Source organism: Dama dama, chromosome 5, assembly GCF_033118175.1.
Source record: "Dama dama isolate Ldn47 chromosome 5, ASM3311817v1, whole genome shotgun sequence".
Classification (NCBI taxonomy): Eukaryota; Metazoa; Chordata; class Mammalia; order Artiodactyla; family Cervidae; genus Dama; species Dama dama.
The window spans coordinates 97,234,260-97,254,864 of NC_083685.1; the positions used below are offsets into that span (position 1 = coordinate 97,234,260).

The 20,605-nt window shown below is 51.3% G+C and overlaps 2 protein-coding genes and 4 non-coding genes across 10 annotated transcripts; all 6 read left to right on the forward strand.

Moving 5' to 3' along the window:
- The first annotated feature begins 132 nt into the window (after window positions 1-132).
- On the forward strand, window positions 133-13,304 carry SENP3 (SUMO specific peptidase 3). 5 transcript variants are annotated; one of them, XM_061143344.1, is made up of 15 exons: window positions 144-1,199; window positions 1,554-1,632; window positions 1,768-1,815; window positions 1,959-2,077; window positions 2,292-2,430; window positions 5,341-6,066; window positions 8,418-8,657; window positions 8,748-8,859; window positions 9,241-9,388; window positions 9,518-9,565; window positions 9,979-10,056; window positions 11,734-11,871; window positions 12,056-12,139; window positions 12,262-12,312; window positions 12,770-13,304. In XM_061143344.1, exons 1-15 carry the CDS (start codon window positions 942-944, stop codon window positions 12,878-12,880), a joined length of 2,379 nt encoding a protein of 792 aa, XP_060999327.1. In that variant the 5' UTR covers window positions 144-941; the 3' UTR covers window positions 12,881-13,304. The 5 variants fall into 5 exon arrangements, with proteins under 5 accessions (XP_060999330.1, XP_060999332.1, XP_060999329.1 ...); XM_061143345.1 differs by lacking the exons at window positions 144-1,199; window positions 1,554-1,632; window positions 1,768-1,815; window positions 1,959-2,077; window positions 2,292-2,430 and adding an exon at window positions 3,940-4,176; XM_061143347.1 differs by lacking the exons at window positions 5,341-6,066; window positions 8,418-8,657; window positions 8,748-8,859; ... (5 more) ...; window positions 12,262-12,312; window positions 12,770-13,304 and adding exons at window positions 2,676-2,799; window positions 2,949-2,975; window positions 3,212-3,539 and having other exon boundaries at window positions 133-1,199.
- An 887-nt stretch (window positions 13,305-14,191) lies between these two features.
- EIF4A1 (eukaryotic translation initiation factor 4A1) lies at window positions 14,192-20,184 on the forward strand. Its single transcript, XM_061143356.1, has 11 exons — window positions 14,192-14,229; window positions 15,604-15,652; window positions 16,068-16,200; window positions 16,664-16,803; window positions 17,716-17,884; window positions 18,225-18,334; window positions 18,499-18,642; window positions 18,731-18,868; window positions 18,984-19,073; window positions 19,329-19,408; window positions 19,521-20,184. Exons 1-11 carry the CDS (start codon window positions 14,207-14,209, stop codon window positions 19,663-19,665), a joined length of 1,221 nt encoding a protein of 406 aa, XP_060999339.1. The 5' UTR covers window positions 14,192-14,206; the 3' UTR covers window positions 19,666-20,184.
- LOC133058182 (small nucleolar RNA SNORA48) lies at window positions 16,235-16,369 on the forward strand. The gene has a single exon (XR_009693289.1). It is a non-coding gene; the product is annotated as a small nucleolar RNA SNORA48 (small nucleolar RNA).
- Window positions 17,088-17,232, forward strand: LOC133058184 (small nucleolar RNA SNORA48). The gene has a single exon (XR_009693290.1). It is a non-coding gene; the product is annotated as a small nucleolar RNA SNORA48 (small nucleolar RNA).
- Window positions 17,994-18,134, forward strand: LOC133058220 (small nucleolar RNA SNORD10). The gene has a single exon (XR_009693320.1). It is a non-coding gene; the product is annotated as a small nucleolar RNA SNORD10 (small nucleolar RNA).
- On the forward strand, window positions 19,118-19,260 carry LOC133058155 (small nucleolar RNA SNORA67). The gene has a single exon (XR_009693263.1). It is a non-coding gene; the product is annotated as a small nucleolar RNA SNORA67 (small nucleolar RNA).
- Window positions 20,185-20,605: the final 421 nt, after the last annotated feature.

The window sequence follows — 20,605 nt, forward strand, 5'->3', positions numbered from 1 at the left end:
AATCCCTGGGCTGGGAGGAGCAGCAGCCCTTCCTCTTGGCAGCCTGGGCACCTGCACCAGGTGCTGGCACCAGCCTGGGCTGGGACTTGGCGCAGGGAGCAGGGAAGCGGGGGTGGGGGGCGGGGAAGCAGGCACGATGTGGGGGCTCAGGGTCAGGAAGTGGGACACTAGGGCCCAGGAACACGGGAAGCTGCGCCGAAGGGTCCAGGCAGGAGTCCTACAGTGGTGGGGCGCTCTGGCTGTCTCTTTCTCATTTGTCCAGAGCCTTATGTAAGTGTTTCTGGGGAAACAGGAAGTCCCGCTTGCCAAGTTCAGCAGAGAGAGTAGTGCAGGCCTTCTTCCAACACACCCGGCCTGGCCTTAACCCCGGAACTCAGCCAGTTCCTTGCTTCCCCGACCCTGGTTCTCCTCCCCACTGACCCCCTCTCCTCCCCTCCTCTTCCCACCTTCAGTCACCGTCAGCAGACTGCCCCGGAGATTTCACCTGTGCCTGGGCGCGAGGGTCTTCCACTCTCAGCCCTTGACCCTCGGTGCTGCCCAGCACGTCTCTCCATCCCGGCTCCTGGCACCATGCCCCAGAGCCAGTCAACCTTCCCTCCCCCACTTCTGGGGCCGCCCCGGGGTTCCTGCGCTCTGGCCGCTCCTCCTGGGTGTCACTGGCAGCCCTGTCCTTCCTAGAGAGACTAACACCAAATTCTTCTGAGGCTGGAGGAGGTGAGGGGTCTCGGGACAGTGCTGGCCCCGCAGCAGGGTGCCAAGAGCACCAGCAGTGCCCCAGCTTGCTTCCCGCCTCCCTTCTTTTTATTCTCAAGTTCCTTTTTATTCCTCCCTTGCGTAACGCCCTTCTTCCCTTCTGCACCACTGCCTGCACCCCTACCCTCCCCGTCACCTCCTTGCCATCCCACTCCTGAGACCACAGCTGTTGGCAGGGTCCCCAGCTCATGCCAGCCTCATCTCCTTCCTTGCTAAGCCCCAAGGGGCCCCAGGGAGACATGGGGGGCTCCGTCCGAGAGCCGGCGCTCTCAGTTGCCCTCTGGTTGAGTTGGGGGGCAGCTCTGGGGGCTGTGGCTTGTGCCATGGTTCTGCTGACCCAACAAACCGAGCTGCAGACCTTAAGGAGAGAGGTGACCCGGCTGCAGAGGAACGGAGGGCCCTCCGAGAAGGGGGAAGGGAATCCGTGGCTGAATCTCCAGGAGCAGGTGAGTGAGGGGAGAAGCATGTCTGGCAAAAAAAGGATGCGTGGCAGGGTGGTCTCTGGGTCTCTCGGTTCCAGCTGCTTGGTCGGCAAAGTTTGGAATGGGTGCAAGAGAGGGTCCCAGGGTTTGGAGGTCAAGGGAGCAACCATTCCAGGAAAGGAAATTGTTAAAGATTAATGCTTCTCATACCTAACAGATTCTGGAGGAGAGCCAGTACCCAGACTCAGGTTGCTGGGGAAAGGTGCAGGAGAGATGTGAGGCATTCCTGGGGCAGGTGGGAGGTGGGGGTGGGGCTGGGGAAAGGCTTTCTGGGACCCTTGCATCTTAGCCTAACCCTGACCCTCTTTCCATGAGCAGAGCCCTGATGGCACAGAAGGCCAGGAGAATGGGGAGAGATCCCGGAGAAGGAGAGCAGTGCTCACCCGTAAACAGAAGAGTGAGGCCTCCGGGGTGCAGCAGGGGTGGGAGGTGATCCACAGCAGGGGGATCTGGAGACTGCAACCCTGAGCCAGGGCGAGGGCGGAGGGCTGACAGCCGCGCAACTGCTGAGATCTCCTCCCTCTCTCCCCAGAGAAGCGCTCAGTTCTGCACCTCGTTCCCATTAACATCACCTCCAAGGGTGAGCACTATTTTCAATCATGACTTTGGGGTGGGGGGCAAGATCTAGGAAGTGTAGGACTGGCACATTGGCCAAAGAGAACCTTAGAGAATAAGTGTCTGAGTGTGCACAGAAATCCTCACTGCCACATTCTTTGCCTCCAGAGGACTCCGATGTGACAGAGGTGATGTGGCAACCAGCTCTCCAGCGTGGGCGAGGCTTGGAGGCCCAAGGATATGTTGTTCGAGTCTGGGATGCTGGAGTTTATCTGCTGTACAGCCAGGTAACCCCAAATATCCCCTGAGCCTCACCTGAGGGCCTGGAGGTCTGTTTCCCCAAAGCCTTGTACCCCAGCACTGAGGTTTCTCAACCCCTATTCATACCCCACTTAGAGGGCCCTTCTTCATTCCTCTGCTCCTTTGTCAGGGCTCCTGAGGCTGCCCAGACCCGAGCCACACCAGCCCACTTTCTTCAGCATCCCCTCCCTTCCCTGTCAGGTCCTGTTTCATGATGAGACTTTCACCATGGGTCAGATGGTATCTCGGGAGGGACAAGGAAGGCAGGAGACTCTATTCCGATGCATACAAAGCATGCCCTCCAACCCTGACTGGGCCTACAACAGCTGCTACAGTGCAGGTGAGAGGTGGGTGGGCGGTGGAGGGTGGATGTGAGGGAAGCAGATCCCTGACCTGGGGCAACAGTGGGGGAGCTATGGCAGGGGCTTGGAAGCCGGGGTGTAGAGGCCGAGTGAGGAATGAAGGACAGAATGCCTTAGTCCTTACAGGAAGCAAACATAAGGTTGAGCTGGATAAGAGAGGGGAAACATCAGATTATCTGCATGGCTGTGCTTCACTGAGCATCTGTTTTCTCCCCTTTCTCAGGTGTCTTCCATTTACACCAGGGGGATATCTTGAGTGTTGTAATCCCTCGGGCAAGGGCCAAACTTAGCCTCTCTCCACATGGAACCTTCCTGGGGCTTGTGAAACTGTGACTGTGTTGTAAAAGGTAGTTCTGAGCTTGGAAGACCAGGGTGGGTACACTTTGGAGATGGCCAAGAGCTGACAATGGACAGGGAACAGTCAGGCACAGAGGCCTGCCTCTGCCCCCAGGTTTGACAGCTCATGACTCTCCCTTCTTCCCACCCTCACCCCCAGGACTTTGCATTCATGGATATTAAAGAGGTATAATAGCTTGTTCTTTTTCTCCATCCAGCCCCAAATTCTTGAGGGAGTAGGGTAGGGGTGGGGGTGGGAAATGCCAGGCTTTGTCTAGACTTGCTCTGGGTTCCACTGGAATGCTTCCAGAACAGCACCACCATCTAGCGGCGGTTTGAGACAACCATCCTGTCGGTTGGCAAATGTCCACGAGTTCTTCCTCCGCTCAAACTCCTGGTTCTTTACACCACATCTCTCTTTAGGTACCCTCTGCCTCTTCACACAACAAGAAGCCCCATCCTCACTTCGCTCTCCATCTACTGGGCTCCAGTTTCCATTACTTTCTCCAGAGGTGTAATTGTTAGGCGCCGGTCTGCAGAGGGTGCCCGATGACGACGGCCCCCTTGCAGCCACACCACTACTCTTCAGGTCCCAAGTTTTGCCTTCACTCTGTCCACTATCGTGGCCCGGCAGGCCGGGTCGCCTTGGCTAAATCGTACGCCCCAGTCCTGTTCCTGTCTCACTCCTCTGATCTCTCCTTTCTGCGCAAGCCCTGCCTAAAATTAAAAAATAAAGACTAAATAAATAAGACCTTGGATCCATTTCCCCCACTGCTGTGCCTCAGCTCCGTCCACGCACGGGGACCTCCCAGCCCTCTTCCGACGCGCTTCACTGGACCCACGTGTCAGGGCCCCCAGTTCAGGCCCGAGGGAGCGAGGAACACCAGGGTTCACCGCGCGGGGGCGGAGGGCGGAAGATCGGCACGTGACACGCAGGCGCAAAAGAACTAATGGAGGGGCTGCCCGGCGCAGCTCGGTTCAGTGGGTGTGCGCAGGCGCATCCCTGCGTGGGGCGCGTGGGCGGGACGGTCCCGTGGCGTCTACGCTCTCGGGTAGGCGGGGCTAGGCGCGTGGTGGCCCCGCCGGCGCTGTTCGCCGGGTGTGACGCACTAATTGTGCGCCATCGCCGCCGGTGGGCCTGGGGCTCGAGGGAGGGGAAGGAGGAGGAGGAGGGGGAGGTGGTGGAGGTGGAGGCTGAAGCAGAGCAAGAGGCGGCCGCGGCGGGGCGGCGCGGCGCGCGGCCCAGAAGCGTTGGAATCCTGAATTGAGACGGCTGCGCCTGAAGACAGCAGAAGTGGTGGGGCCGCCGCCGCCGGAGAGATGAGCCGGGAAGCCTGAGGCCGGAGACGCCCGCCCTCGGGCCTGTCCGCCCGGCTTCCCCGCTCTGGGTGAGGACGCCCCCTCCCCTCCCCCCAGCTCTGCCACGGCCTCTCCCGTTTCTGAACCCCATTCCCACCTAACGGCGGCCCAGGAGGCCCTCGAAGGGGCTTTATAAGGCCCTTGCACGCGGAGTCTCCCGAGCTTGTAGGACCGCACCGGTGCTGGGACGCATTCTGGTCCCCAGGACGGAGCAGGAAGGGGGCTGGGCCAACCTGGCTCGGCTGAGTTCCGTCTCAGCGCGCCTTGACTCGGCTCCTTAAGCGCCATCCGGTTCTCTTTCAGTTTCCTCTAAAATCCTTCCCTTCTCATTAGATTTTATGACCTGAACCGTAGCTCTCGTATCCCCATTCCCTCCTGAGACGACCCGAGTATGCCCACACACCCCATTCATTCCTCGGTGATAGAGAACTCTCTTCTCACTCTCGTTTACGGATTCCTGGCGGAAGTTGTGTTCTCACGTATCTCTTGACCATGTCAGTATTCCCGTACTGAGCCATTTCCCTTACTAACTCTCAATTAGGATATCTCTTGTGCCAGTAGACTTGTGTTAGTGCTCAGTCGTGTCCGACTCTTTGCTACCCCATGGTAGCCCGCCAGGCTCCTCCGTCAATGGAATTCTCCAGGCAAAAGAATACTGGAGTGGGTTGCCATTTCCTTCTCCAGGAATTTCCTGACTCAGGAATGGAACCTAGGTCTTCTGCATTGTAGGCGGATTCTTTACCGTCACCTACCAGGGAAGCCCCTGGTGGTATTCAAGTAGAGAAGTGGAGCCTGAAAATACTAGGCTTGATGTGGGGATCTGAGAAATAAGAACCCTGAGGCCTGCTGCTTAGCCATTCTTCCTTGCCTCTAGCTGGGCAGGAGAGAGATGGTGGCACAGACTATAAAGGGCAGCTTGTGGACCATGTTAACTATAAGGAAGATCTGAAGTTAGGAATGGGCAGAGGAGGGGGTGGGGAGGGCTAAGATCCTGGGAGAGCAGGAGTCTCTTGCGGTGTTAAGAGCTGGGTCTAAGGAACGGGAGTCCTGGTTTAGAAAAGCCAGTCATGTCTGCTTGAAATCTGTCTTTTCCATAGTTTGTGTCTAATTGCAGAAGATGCATGCTGAGAAAGAGAGGTGGGATCTGGGGTGTAGGATGTTTGGATTCTGACACTCCAACTTTTGTTTTCCAGGCTATTGGAAGATGAAAGAGACTATACAAGGGACCGGGTCTTGGGGGCCTGAGCCTCCTGGACCCGGCATAGCCCCAGCTTTTTCAAGTCCCAGGCGGGAGCGTCTTCGTTGGCCCCCACCCCCCAAACCCCGACTCAAATCAGGTGGAGGGTTTGGGCCAGACCCTGGGTCAGGGACCACAGTGCCAACCAGACGCCTCCCTGTCCCTCGGCCCTCTTTTGATGCCTCAGCTAGTGAAGAGGAGGAGGAAGAAGAGGACGACGAAGATGAAGATGAGGAGGAGGAAGTAGCAGCTTGGAGGCTGCCCCCAAGATGGGGTCAGCTGGGAGCTTCCCAGAGGCCGCGCCCTCCCCGCCCTACTCATCGGAAAACCTGTTCACAGCGCCGTCGCAGAGCTATGAGAGCCTTCCGGATGCTGCTCTACTCAAAAAGCACCTCGCTGACATTCCACTGGAAGCTTTGGGGGCGCCACCGGGGCCGGCGGCGGAACCTCCCACACCCCAAGAACCATCTTTCACCCCGGGAAGGGGCCGTGACACCACAGGTGCCATCCCCTTGCTGTCGTTTTGACTCCCCCCGGGGACCACCTCCACCCCGGCTGGGTCTGTTAGGTGCTCTCATGGCTGAGGATGGGGTGAGAGGATCTCCACCAGTGCCCTCTGGGGCCCCCATGGAGGAAGATGGATTAAGGTGGACTCCAAAGTCTCCTCTGGGCCCTGACTCCGGTAAGGTGGGAATGGGGCAGAGGAGAGGGTGGAGAGGGCTAAGATCCTGGGAGACCAGGAGTCTCTTGCTGTGATAAGAGCTGGGTCTAAGGAAAGTAGGAGGGCAGAGAGAGAGGTTGCAGAACAGTTGTGCAATGTTTTAAGCCCTACTCCGAGCAGGAACTAAGTCTGGGAAGAGAGTCAAGGCCGGGAAACAGGATTCCTAAGTAGGTGCCCTGTGCATAGATGAGAGAGGGAGTCATGGTTTAGAAAAGCCAGTCATGTCTGCTTGAACTCTGTCTTCATTTGGCCTCTGAGGGTAAGTGCCCCATGCATGTACATCTCATTCTTAGAGTGGTGGGATGGATCTCTCTGGGTAGAGGAGTACATCACCTGGACAGCTGTGTGTGACATTCTCACTCAGAATGTTTCTCTTTTGGAGAACTCCAACTAAACAACATCAGGCTCTGTCTTTATTAATTATTTGTGTATTTATTGAGTCTTTGCTGTATGCCAGGTACTATGCTACCGTGCTAGGCATTATGAGAAATATCTTTGAACTTCACATGTCTCTGAATCCTAGTGTTTTCTTGCTTTCCTCCTGTTTTTGAGTACAGGCATACCTCATTTCATTGCGCTTCACTTTATTGTACTCTGGAGACATTGCATTTTTTACAAATTGAAGGTCTGTGGCAACACTGAGTAGAGCAAGTCTTATCAGTGCCATTTTTCCAACAGTATTTGCTCAGTAGCATGTCTGTGTCACGTTTTGGTAATTCTTGAAATGTTTCATTGCCTCCACCCCTGAGAAGGTTACTGCTCACTGAAGGCTCAGATGATAGCATTTTTAGCAATGAAGTTTTTTTTTTAATATTTTTGTTTTATTGGAATATAGTTGATTTACAGTGTGGTGTTAGTTTCAGGTGCACAACAAAGTGATTCTGTTATATTCATTCTTCTTTAGATTCTTATGCAGGTTATCACAGAATATTGAGTATAGAGTACCCTGTGCTATATATACTAAGTCCTATATTATATATAGTACTGTGTATATGTTTATCCCAAGCTCCTGATTTATCCTTTGCTTCCATATTTCTCCTTTAGTAACTATAGGTTTGTTTTCAGTATTTCTATAAATTGGTTTCTGATTTGTAAATAAGTTCATTTTATCTTTTTTTAAAAATCAGGTTCCACGTACGAGTGATAGCTTTTTGTTTCTCTCTGACTTCACTTAGTATGATAATCTCTAGGTCCATCCATGTTGCTGCAAATGGCAGTTTTTTCATTCTTTATTTTATGGTTGAGTAATATACCAGTGTTTATATGGGCCACGTCTTTATCCATTCATACGTTGATGAACGTTTAGGTTGTTTCCATGTCTTGGCTATAAATAGTCTTGGCTGTAAATAGTGCTGCAGTGAACATCAGGGTGCAGGTATCTTCAGATAAGGGTTTTCTCCAGATGTATGCCCAGGAGTGGGATTGTTGGGTCATCCAGTAGTTCCTGTTTTTAGTTAAGGAGCCTCCACACTGTTCTCTGTAGTGAGAATCACCTTACATTCCCACCAACAGTGTAGGAGGGTTCCCTTTTCTCCACACCCTCTCCAACATTGTTTCTAGACTTTTTTCTTTTTAAGAAGACAGAGGTGGTTTGTTTATTTTTTGACTCTGCTGGGTCTTTGTTGCTGTGCATGGGCTTTTCTCTAGTCGTCGAGAGTTGGGGGCTCTTCTTTGTTGTGGTGGCTTCTCTTGCAGAGCACAGGGTCTAGACACACGGGCTTAGTTGCTCTATGTCATGTGGACTCTTCTCTGACCAGGGATCACATTGGCAGGTGGGTTCTTATCCACTGTACTACCCGGGAAGTCCTTGTTTGTAGACTTTTTGATGGTGGCCATTCTGACCAGTGTGAGGTGATACCTCATTGTAGTTTTGATGTGCATTTTTCTGATGATTAGTGACGTTGAGCATCTTTTCATGTGTAATAAAGTATTTTTAAAATAGCTTTTTAGATATAATGTTGCACACTTAATAAATTATATTATAGTAAAGGTAAGTTTTATATGCACCAGGAAACCCCAAAATTTGTGTGACTCAGTTTATTACAATATTTGCTTTATTGTAGTGGTCTGGAAGCAAACCCGCAATATCTCTGAGGTATGCCTGTAATAACTCTTCCTCTTTGTCGCTTATAACCTCTTGGACATAATTATCTCATGCTTTAGGGTTTTCATTCTTTAGTGTTTGTACTGGTAGATTTTGTTTCAGTTCCTCCTTCTCGTGATCTTATAATTTGCGTGCCTCATTTAATCTTCCCATTGGTCTTTGATCTGAGCGAGTTTCTTGCCTCCATCCTGTTTCCCCTGCGTTGCAGGTCTCCTCTCTTGTACTCTGCCCAATGGCTTTGGGGGACCACCTGGGCCAGAAGGAGAGCGAAGTCTGGCACCCCCTGATGCCAGCATCCTCATCAGCAACGTGTGCAGCATCGGGGACCACGTGGCCCAGGAGCTTTTTCAGGGCTCAGATGTGGGCACTGCAGAAGAGGCCGAGCGGCCTGGGGAGAAAGCTGGCCAGCACAGCCCTCTGCGGGAGGAGCATGTCACCTGTGTGCAGAGTAAGGAGCCCTCCAGGATGTTGTCTTTCCCCTCAGCTGACTGTGAGATCGGAGTCTGGAGTCTCACTTTTCTCTCCTCCCTCCACTCAGGCATCTTGGATGAATTCCTTCAGACTTATGGCAGCCTCATCCCCCTCAGCACTGATGAGGTAGTGGAGAAACTAGAGGACATTTTCCAGCAGGAATTTTCTGCACCTTCCAGGTAAGGCATGAAAGAGGTGCCCTTTGGAAGAGGGCTGGGACCTGAGAGATGGGGAGAGAATGCTGCTGCCTTTTCTCCCATAGGGATGTAGTCGGGGAGGAGGAGGAAGCTAGAACTGAAGGGGAGGAATCTGCAGACAAGGTGCCAAGCCCCTGTGAGCCACCCGGGAGGGCCTTTACCTGGGACCCTGAAATACCACGTGGACCTAAGTATTCCTGTGCTTCTTACAGGGGAGTGTGCCTTTAGCAAGTCCTCAAAAGGACCCATGACCCAAAGAAAAAGTTTTAGATTCTTATTCTAGGCAGTAGAAGGTACTTCTGTATGCCCAAGCCACCGCCCCCACCCCAATCTCTTGCATGACTCGACCCTTGGCCTACCCAGGAAGGGCCTGGTGCTGCAGTTGATCCAGTCATACCAACGGATGCCAGGCAATGCCATGGTGAGGGGCTTCCGAGTCACCTATAAGCGGCATGTGCTGACCATGGATGACCTGGGGACTTTGTATGGACAGAACTGGCTCAATGACCAGGTGAGGGGGCGTGGAGAAACAGGCCCAAGAGGGGGTTTGGGGAATAATGTGTTTGGGGCCCTCTCTGTGGGGAAGCCTTGTACCCATGCCACACCCTCCATGGCAAGTGGCCTCCCATCTTCTCCTCAGGTGATGAACATGTACGGAGACCTGGTCATGGATACAGTCCCTGAAAAGGTAGGCCTAACCAGATACTTCAGTCCCTGGGAAAACTTTTGAAGTTTTAAGCAGCTTTTTCAGTTCCTTTCATGTCTTCTATTTTACATAAAGAGGGTCCTTCTTTCTGGGGAGATGCAGTAGAAGGTAATTTGTTAAATTCAAATTTGTAATCTTGGTACTGAACTTTTCAGTTCTAGTCCTTTCCCCTAATCTGTAGTGTTTTCCCCCAATGGCTAACCCCACAAATCAGGGTGGGAAGTTATAAGATGAGGTTGAAAACGGTTTGTGCTTTTTACCCTTAGTAAGTTGGACTGGAGTTTGTGGAAACCAGTCCGAGCCGTGATGAAATGGAATGGGCGGGGGAGAGGACACGTGGCGGGAGGGCCTGTGGTCTGTTGAGTCCACCTGGCTCTTTTGTATCATTGGCACAGGTGCATTTCTTCAACAGTTTCTTCTATGATAAACTCCGTACCAAAGGTTATGATGGGGTGAAAAGGTGGACCAAAAACGTGAGTTATGAATTCACATCTTATGTAACACCTTGCCTCTAAAGAGTTGTGTTTCCTGTGAATCCTTTCCCCAATCCTGTTCATTCAGACTTTCAAGTATTTATTAAATGTCTTTTGTGTGCCAGGTACTATTCTGGGCATTAAGGATATAGTATTAAATAAGGAAAACTTACTACCTTTTGGGGGTGAGAATCAATAAGCCAGTTAAAGTACAGCTAGTGATAATTTGCTGTAAACGAAACAGTACTGTGGTAGCATGGGGCTGGATACTTTAGATAGGGTGGTTTGGGAGGGCTTCTCTTAGCTGATACTTGAGTGAGGAGGAGCCAGCCCTGTGCACATCTGGGCAAGGGTATACTAAGCAAAGGGAACCCCAGGAACGTGGGACACAGAGCGAGGAAGAACATTTGAGGATCAGAGGGCCCGTGTGGCTGCCTGTGTGATTGGAGCAGAGTGAGCAAAGGAAAAACCATAGAAAATGTGGTCAGAGAGTAGATCATGTGAGGCGTGGCGGGCAGGTCAACCAGGGTAGATTTTATTCTTTGTGTTCTAAGAAGCCATTGAAGAGTTTCAAGCAATCTGGGAAGTGACTCATGTTTTAAACTCCTATTTCGCTGATAGAGGGAAAGGGGGCAAGAGTGGAAGCAGGCAGACTAAACAGAGTAGCTGAGAAGTCCTGATGAGAAACTTGGACCAGAGTGGTCAGTGTGGAAATACTGACAGAAGTGGTTTTATTTAGGGTAGCTCTCGTAGGTAGAACCAATAGGACTTTCTGATGAATTGGACATGAGAGATGAGGAAAAGATAGCAATCAAGGATGATGCCTAGGTTTTTGGCCTAAGTTACTGGGGAAAATAATTAAGGTGGAGGGCAGCAGGTCTGGTGGGGTGGGAAAGAGTTTTTTTCTCCATTCTGATTAGTTTACCTGTCCTCCGATTCAAAGGCCAGGAAATTTCTACAGTGAGATAGGGCCACTGCCTCCAGCATCTCTTAATTCCTGTCTCTCTGTAGAGGTGGGGTGACTCCTCAGAAAGAACAGGCTTTCTATATGCCTGCGTTTAAATCCCACCTCTGTCATCTCTTACTTCTCTCACCTTGAGCAGGTTGCTTTACTTTTCCAAGCCAGTTTCCTCATGAGAACTTTGTTTCAGAATTGTTGTGTTAACTGATTGAGCATCTGTTAGGTGCCATGCATTGTTCTTAGTGTATTATGGATATCATTGTTCTTAGTGTATTATGGATATTAACTAGTTTAATCTGTGTAACAAACAGGTGAGGGTAGATACTGTTATTTTCAGTCTTACAGAAAAAGGAATTGAGGTACAGAGTTACTAAGTAACTTGCTTGGGTCATAAGCTAGTACATGGAGGAGCTGAGTTTGAACCCTGAGAGTCTGGCTCCAGGATCCTGAGCCTACTAAGCACTTGTATCTTTAATGTGTAAAAAGTACCTGGGCTATCCTGGGCCCGCCAGTGTTTGTTCTGTACCACCTCCTCTGTCCTGCTTTCCTCAAGCCCAAGAATCCAGATATCCAGATGCTGGGCCTTGCCTCACAGTCCAGGGGCTGGGTGTTGAGTTCTTCCACTTAGCTCCTTGCCTGCTCCTCCTTTAGAACCCTCGTAGCAATTAGCAGGATTCCTATGCTGTCTTACCTGATCTCCAGCCCTGCCTCCTTAGGTGGACATCTTCAATAAAGAGCTCCTGCTAATCCCCATCCACCTGGAGGTGCATTGGTCCCTCATCTCTGTTGACGTGAGGCGGCGCACCATCACTTATTTTGATTCGCAGCGCACCCTGAACCGCCGCTGCCCTAAGGTTTGAGAAGAAAGGGAAAGATGGGCAGAATGTGGGGAGATCATCTAGTGGCAAGGCATTTCAGGCAGAAGGTTGGGTTTTGGGTCTCTGATGAGCAACCTGGGCTTGGTGCCTGTGACCAGCACAGCTTGGGTTCAGTTGGGAAATGTAGAGGTTCACTTCCTCCTTTCCTCCATCTACATAGCATATTGCCAAGTATCTGCAGGCAGAGGCAGTGAAGAAAGACCGGCTGGATTTCCACCAGGGCTGGAAAGGTTACTTCAAAATGGTAAGTTCCTAGAGGAGATTTAAGCAGGGTTAGGGCTGGTGGGGGGTGTGGTAAGAGGCAGAAGTTGAATCTATACCTGTAGGGTCTCCAGGAGAAGGGCTTACCTTCTTTTTATTCTCCAGAATGTGGCCAGGCAGAATAATGACAGTGACTGTGGCGCCTTTGTGTTGCAGGTAAGCAGATACTAGGTGGGTTAAAGAGTTGGGAGGGAGGGGGAAGCTGTTCGGCCTCCCTCATTTGACTTACAACCACTTACCTAGTGGGAGTAACCCTACGTGTTAGAATGCAGAAACCCTGATTTCATTGGTCCTCTCTTGGCTTCTCCATACCGTGTTGGGACTGGTTCCTTGGGCTCTGGCCCTGATATAGCTGCCTCTGATCCTCACAATGCAAAGTGTTTTCTGTTAACACTTGATATTTTGTGTACCAAATAGGAATCTTTGCTTTACAGTCAGACTTTTTTTGAACCCCAGCGTATGGGACCTTGGTTTTGTTTGTGAAATGGGAATATTCTTGGAAAGATCCAGTGAGAGGTGTATCAAAAGAAATATGTAGCACAGGTCCTGATTGGGGGAGGGGGGGCGGGTGTGCTCAGTAGGTGGTTCTCATGGCCTGCTTTGTTAACCCCAGTATTGCAAGCACCTGGCCCTGTCTCAGCCATTCAGCTTCACTCAGCAGGACATGCCCAAACTTCGTCGGCAGATCTACAAGGAGCTGTGTCACTGCAAACTCACTGTGTGAGCCTCGTATCCCAGGCCTCAAGCCCATTCGTTAATGAGCAGGGGAACATGGGAGACTCTTCTCAAGAAACTCAAGTTCCTTTTGTCTTTAGCCTCTTTCCACCCTGTTCCCTTTGGTTTTTCATATTTAAATGTTTTGATTTCTGTATTTTTTTTCCCTTTGAGAGAATACTTGTTGATATCTGATGTTCAAGGGGTGGCCATGGAAAATCCCCTATTTCCCGCTGTCTGCAAGGGAGTATGGCCTTGTGGCCTGGGTGGGGCAGTCATCTCCCTTCCATGTGCAGGGCGGGGGTGGGGGGCAGAAAAATCTAGGGGTGGTGGGCGGGCAATGGGATTACTGCCTGCCAAATCGTCAAACATTTTTTATATATATATATAAATGCCACGGTCCTCCTCTGTCAATAAAGGATCCTTTGGAGATACATAGTGGTGGTCTTCCTTAAGGGGCCTCAACCTAATGGATATGCTCTCAGGCTTTCCTCCAGCCAGTGCTGTTAGCTTCCCCTTATGGGATTTAAGACTCCTGGGGCGAGCTTTCCATGCGTGGCTCGGACAGCACCACCACCATGCCGTCAACAGAAAGAATCCCCCAGTGGGGGACGCCAGGCTGGAAGTACAAAGGGTTGGTAAGCCTCAAAAATAAGGGAGCTTGAGAGGTGCTAAAGTTGGGGAAACAGCACACTTAAGGGGGCCGGCAGTATTTATGACAGCAACCCCAGATGCTAGTAAACTCATAAATCAGTTACTCCATCCCTTCTTCCAGCCCAGGAACCCTCCTAGCCGCTGGTGGATGGTTCTTGATTCCATTATCTCTGCACATTCGGGGTTTGGTGTCTGACTTATCGTTGGTGCATGAAAGAACAAAATTAAACGTAGGTCCAGTGGAGACCTGGAGTAGAGATCGACGAAAGTGGTAGTACCGGGAGCCCGGAAGTCCCTGGAGGCTGAAACCTCGCCCCGCCCTTGCCTGATAGGGCGCGCTAGGCCACATGACCAGGGCACTCTCGCCTCCGCACGTGTAGGGGTGCAGGGCCCCAAGATGGCTGCCAGGCCGCGAGGCCTGACTCCTGTATGTCACTTCCGTACCGGCAAGAAAGGCGGGTCCTTTAGCCAATTAGGCTGCGGGGCGGGTCTTCACTTTGATAGGCGCTCAAGTTATCGAATGGTGGCTGCGTGCCTGGGCGCCTACGAATTGACGTCACGCCGGGTTGCTGAGAGGCGGCAGGCGGGGCCGAGGCGGTCAAGCCAATGCGATGGCTGGGGCGGGGTCGGGTGCTCTATAAGTTGTCGATAGGCGGGCACTCCGCCCTAGTTTCTAAGGATCATGTCTGCGAGTCAGGATTCCCGGTAAGAAAGATATTTGCAAGAGGTTGTGGCTACTTACCTTGCTACCCCTTTTGAAGACTCCAGTGGGGGGAGCTGAGGCTCCCCCAGCCCTAGGCCCCCCAGGGTTGAGGGGAGACTCAAGACGGGAGGATCCGTCGCGTGGGGGGGGGGGGGGGGGAGGTGAGGGGCGGGTCCACGACCGACGTTGCCGCCAGGCCCTGGGAGAGGCCGAGGACAGCTCGGCTTTCGGGACCTAGCGCGCGAGGTTAGTGAGGGACCCTCGACCGACGCGGTGGGCGAAGCCCCATCACTGAGTCGGGCGGCGAGGTCGCGACTTTGAGTGGGGAAAGATAGAGGCGGGTTTGCGTGGCCCGAAGCCGTCGGTCCGATTGCTGCTGGAGGGAGGGCTCGCGCGCTCGGGGTTCCGAAGGATTCTGACGGTACCACTCGCCGAAGGTGGGGGTCCCTGGGTCTATAAATCCAATCGCTTAGTCGCGTGAAGCTATGGGTCGGGGGAGAAGAAGCCGGCCGTTCAGTGTGCTGGTTTTCTTGACGGCCAGGACCGAGCCTAACCCCGAGGAGCGGCCGCGTGAGGCACCGGGAGCCCACCCGGCGCCGGGCGGGCGGGTCCGTTTTGCCGCACAAGTCGGGCAATTGGCAAACTGCGGATGGGCAGGTCCACTTTCCTTCAGGGGTGAGCGGCCTGAGGTATGGGAGGGCGACGCCATTTCGCGACGGGGGCGGGCGGGATGTGGATTGTTCCCTGTAGTAGGGGTGGGGGGCCGTCGCCGGGTGGTCGAGGGAGCAAGCACATGGCTGCTCGAGGCGTTCCCCTCCCCCAGGCCGCTTCGCTGCTAAGTGTTGTGCAATCTGCCCCTTTGCTAGCTCGGCTGGGGCTCATTGTGCGTGAGGCCGCCACCGCCCGCGGCCTCCCACATCCGGGCATTGCGAGGGGGGGAGATGGGCTCGAGGAGTGGGGGAGGTGCGGGCGGTGTGACGTGGGGGGAAGGGGATGTCCTACCCCGGCGTCTGGGAGGTGGAGGGCGGGATTTCCGGCAGGCAGGGGCCACGGTGGGAGGTGCACGCGCTTGGGCTTGGAGTGCCGGGCCCGGGACACGTGGGCTGGGAGGCAAGCACCACCTCCGCGCTCCTTAAGCGCAGGGCAGTTCCTTCCAGCCTTTGGGTCTTCACGGAGCGTTACTCCATCGTGTCGGGGGTGGCTTGGCCTGAGCCGCTCCCGGGATGGGGCAAAGGCTTGACTCAGTTGCATCTTACGGGAACTCTCGTGAGGGTTGGAATAGGGAGTGAAGGCTGATGGCATCATGCAAAGCCGGTTGCTAGTAGGAAGAGATTGCCTGTCAGGATTTCTACATACTCATGTTTTTAAACCAACAGATCCAGAGACAATGGCCCCGATGGGATGGAACCCGAAGGCGTCATCGAGGTGAGGCTGGATCCCTCCCACCCTTATCTTTCAGCTCTGGGAAAGGGAGTGCTAGTAGCATTACTTCGATTTTGCAGTGGGGGTTTAATAAATAAAACCAGAACCCAGGATTCATCTGTGCTATTTAGCTTAAAAACCCCAGATAGGTAGGTAATTTTAGTGTCTTTATGGTAATACATAACGTTTGAAACATGTCATCCAAATTCTGTTCTTCTTTGTATTAACAGCCAGCTTCACTGTTTGCAGGTGGGCTGACCTCCTAGGGTGGTTTCCCAGGCTGAGTAGAACCAACCAGCTGGCTTCCGTGGGTTGAAGAGAGATTGTGGGTTCTGAAGTTTTGGTGCAGGTACAGGGGCCTGTTTGCTCTTACACAGGAGCACAACCCCATTTCTGCTGATTCTTTTGCTTTCTGCAGAGTAACTGGAATGAGATTGTCGACAGCTTTGATGACATGAACCTCTCAGAGTCACTCCTCCGTGGCATATATGCCTATGGTTTTGAGAAGCCCTCTGCCATCCAGCAGCGAGCCATTCTTCCTTGTATCAAGGGTAAGATCCCTCTGCCCTAGAACAAGTTCTGAACTGTCCCTGACCTGGGTAGAGTGGCACCTGGTTGGTGGCGGCTGTCTCATATCAGTGAGGGACAAAACAACTCCTTGTTTATCCCAGCTTGGCTTTTGCTCTGTGCCCATGCCTGGTTCATGCCCTGGACACATGGATTGACTGCTGGTTTAATCTCTGAGGTAGTGTTTTGGCCATATCTTGTTGGCTTTTTACAGCTATATTGCTAGACTAATTTTGTTGCAGTACTAAATGACTGAAACTTGGCCCAGTTTTCAGTTCTGTTCCTGTTTGGGTACTACGTTGTCAAAAAGTCTGAAGCACTTATTGCTGAGCACATAACATCTTTGTTGGTTGCTGCTTTGATCTCATTCAGCAGGGCTTTTGAATGTCCCATGATTCCAAAGAATGCTTTCTACCATGTCAAATTTCTGTCCCAATTTGTGTTTAGGTTATGATGTGATTGCTCAAGCCCAATCTGGGACTGGGAAAACAGCCACTTTTGCCATATCAATTCTGCAACAGATTGAATTAGATCTAAAGGCCACCCAGGCCTTGGTCCTGGCACCCACTAGAGAGTTGGCCCAGCAGGTGAGTTTACCTTCCTTCCCCTGAAGGACTCATTTAGAAATGATCAGCAGAAACCAGATGTATGTACCCTAACCACCACTGTTTTTAGAACTGAAGTAGGGGGAAAACAGGTGATGTGAAGTCAGTTGATGACTTCCAGGTCTCGAGACTTATTAGGTTAATTATAAGCTTTTTCTAACCAAACACTGTAAGCATCCCTTACTCCACCCATTTCCTGAGTCAGATGAAAAGGCTGCTGGGTGGAGCCTAGCAGGCTGGGCAAGTTTGGCCATTTTATGAACAAAACTCCCTGGCAATGGGCAAAGAGGCACCTGATTGGTGGTGTTGCTCTTATATCAGTCAGGGGCAAAGCAGATGTCTAGTCCTTTGTTCATCCTAGCTTGATGCCTGGATTGGTGGCCAGAGCTATTTCATGCCTGGGGCACATAAAATACAGGGCTGTTTTCCTTAGTCTTGAAAAGGGAAATATCAGAAACCCCTGTCTCATAAGTTGACTGTTAATCTGGTTTAAGGGAATGTATTCTTGTAATGTTCTATGAAGGTGTCATGGTCATTCTGTGCCTAACTTCTGAACAAAGATAATGTAAGCAAGAAGTTACGTAGAGCTCTCCTCTGGGGCCTTAGGGTCTAGAATACGATTCGAAAGTGAAGATCTAACATAGGTCCTATGACAGGACTACAAGAGGATACAATAGTGACCATACAGAAATTATTTCAGGGCTATTTTTGTGAATCTGTACATTCAGGAGCCATCCTGAGTTCAAATTCTGAGTCTCCCTTTTATCAGCAGAGATCTTAATCTTACATGGTATGTTTACTGGTTTCTTGCTTGAGGGGTTAGCTTAATAGTAGTGTTTAAAATGGGGCCTGGCAGTTGGAGCTAATACAAGCACTGTTCTTATTCTGATTCAGATACAGAAGGTAGTTATGGCCTTAGGAGATTACATGGGTGCCTCGTGCCATGCCTGCATTGGGGGTACCAATGTACGTGCTGAGGTGCAGAAGCTGCAGATGGAAGCCCCTCATATCATCGTGGGTACCCCAGGCCGTGTGTTCGACATGCTTAACCGGAGATACTTGTGTGAGTGCATCAGATTTCTAGTTCTCTGGGTCACTTCCCTATGCATGCTTTTTTCCAGTTTCTTAATTTGGTTATAATTTCATTCCCAATGATATCCTCTGAAAGAGCTGCTCTGTGATGAACCCCATGCGTGTCATCTGAGCCTGGCTTCCCTGTCATCTCAGCCCAGGGTAGTGTTCTACTTCCCAAGGCTGTTGTCTGGCCTGGAAAGGGGATCCCAGGCAAAGGATCAACTTTGTATTCTGAGAGCAGACGGCCTATCCTCTGTTCTTTATCAGGATAGTTAGGTTTATTTCAGATTTTTTAATAGTTACCTGTTGGTGTTTCCTTTTTCTTGCAGCTCCCAAATACATCAAGATGTTTGTACTGGATGAAGCTGATGAAATGTTAAGCCGTGGATTCAAGGACCAGATATATGACATATTCCAGAAGCTCAACAGCAACACCCAGGTGAGGACAGGACATTGGGGTCGTCTTACTTGTATGACTGATAGCTTTGCATATAGGTTGTGGTGTGCCTGGGGGTGATGATAGAAGAGCATTTATCAACTGCCAGGGAAACCATGGAATTCTGGAATATTCCCTACCCTGAAGCTGCTTTTCTTTTTCATCAGGTGGTTTTGCTGTCAGCTACAATGCCTTCTGATGTGCTTGAGGTGACCAAGAAGTTCATGAGGGACCCAATTAGAATTCTTGTCAAGAAGGAAGAGTTGACGCTGGAGGGTATCCGTCAATTCTACATCAATGTGGAACGAGAGGTGGGGCCCAGTGCAGGAGGCGGACCTGGTGGTGAGTTGTTGGGTATAGCCCCTGACTGATCTCCTCCCCACCCCCACCCCCCCCCAGGAGTGGAAGCTGGACACACTGTGCGACTTGTATGAAACCCTGACCATTACCCAGGCAGTCATCTTCATCAACACCCGGAGGAAGGTGGACTGGCTCACCGAGAAGATGCATGCCCGAGACTTCACGGTCTCTGCCATGGTGAGGTTCCTCTACCTTGTTTACCAGCAGAGTAAAACATGTCAGAGTATTACTTACAGCCAGTTCTCTCAGAAGCAACAGACCTACCCTTAACACCATTTCATTTCCTGTTTAGCACGGAGACATGGACCAAAAAGAACGAGATGTTATCATGAGGGAGTTCCGCTCTGGCTCTAGCAGAGTATTGATTACCACTGACCTACTGGTGAGTAGAAGGGCATTGGACAAGACTGGAAGGAAGAGAAGAGAATCCAAGGTGATTCCCTCTTCCAAGGGGCCTACTAGTGCCCCTCCTCAGGAAAGTAGCAACTTGGAATAAAATCTGGCACGCCTCAGGTGTCTGAGGAAAGGGGGTGTTCATTTCCTTTGCCTGCCTTTGGCTGCCTACATGTATGCTTAATCCTGGATAGGCTTGTGCTTTCTCATTCGCATACTGAAACTGCCTTCTTTCTTTACATAGGCCAGAGGCATTGATGTACAGCAAGTTTCCCTAGTCATCAACTATGACCTCCCCACCAATAGAGAAAACTATATCCACAGGTAAATGAAAATCTGGTCTTGTTAACCAACCCAGTCCGACTCCCTCTTGCCCAATCCTCCCTACAGAGAAGCTTCTGATTTTTCTATTTTCCTTTATCCTCACTTGTTCCAGAATCGGTCGTGGTGGACGTTTTGGCCGTAAGGGTGTGGCTATTAACATGGTGACAGAAGAAGACAAGAGGACTCTTCGAGACATCGAGACCTTCTACAACACCTCCATTGAGGAAATGCCCCTCAATGTTGCTGACCTCATCTGAGGGGGGCTGTTGTGCTACCTAGCACCAGCCAGGGATAAAACCTTGGAGGGGGCTGAGGAGCAGCAGGAGGGGGGAGGGAAGGGAGCCAAGGGATGGACATCTTGTCATTTTTTTCTTTTTTTTTTTCTTTGACTCTTTGAATAAATGTCACTTTTTGAGGCAAAAGAAGGAACCGTGAACATTTTAGACACCCTTTTCTTTGGGGTAGGCGCCGTCTTCTTCTCCCAAAAACACTAATCCATTTCCCTAACCTAGTCAACCTCCAAACCCTAGAGGCTCTCCCACCCCAGCTGAATTCCTGTGAAAACATTCATTCAGTAGGGGCTACAATTTTGCTCCACCTCATCTGCTGGGCCAAATCTGGAGGGCGAACCCCTGAGCTAGGTAGCCCAGGGGATTGTCCCCAGGTGGGGGGAGCAGGGGAGAGAAAATGGTAGCCATTTTTACATTGTTTTGTATAGTATTTATTGATTCAGGAAACAAACACAAAATTCTGAATAAAATGACTTGGAAACTGCCTGCCTTGGCTTCTCATTTCTTCCCTCCTCTTCCCTCCCACCTGCTGTTGGGTACAGTTCTACTGCCCCCACCCCCAGCTAATAGTTACTTTCTGTTGTGCTTCCTTGTTGACTGGAAAATGGTTATGTTAACTAGGGGGTATGACCTTTCCATAGGGGTTGAGCAAGGACCATCATAAGCACCTCACATGTCTTGACAAAGAGGAAGTGATGGAGGGAAAAGGGAGTGTTCTGAATTTACATCCTAGTGAGCTCTCCCACAGAGGGGCTGCTGCCTCTGTAATCACTTGTTGCAACTGCCAAGCACATTTTGCTGAGAAAGACAAATCCATGAGGATCAACTTCCCCAAAACTCTCCATCTCACTACCCACATGATGCTGCTAGCTCCTTTGGTGACACCAGGACCAATCATTTAGTGACT

Coding starts and splice junctions, on each gene's coding strand:
- SENP3 (XM_061143344.1), top strand. CDS start 942: ATGCCAGCCTCATCTCCTTCCTTGCTAAGCCCCAAGGGGCCCCAGGGA. Junction 9,389..9,517: donor AGAACTGGCTCAATGACCAG/GTGAGGGGGCGT, acceptor TCTTCTCCTCAG/GTGATGAACATGTACGGAGA. Junction 12,313..12,769: donor GTGGCGCCTTTGTGTTGCAG/GTAAGCAGATAC, acceptor TGTTAACCCCAG/TATTGCAAGCACCTGGCCCT.
- EIF4A1 (XM_061143356.1), top strand. CDS start 14,207: ATGTCTGCGAGTCAGGATTCCCG. Junction 15,653..16,067: donor AACCCGAAGGCGTCATCGAG/GTGAGGCTGGAT, acceptor TGCTTTCTGCAG/AGTAACTGGAATGAGATTGT. Junction 18,869..18,983: donor ACTTCACGGTCTCTGCCATG/GTGAGGTTCCTC, acceptor TTTCCTGTTTAG/CACGGAGACATGGACCAAAA.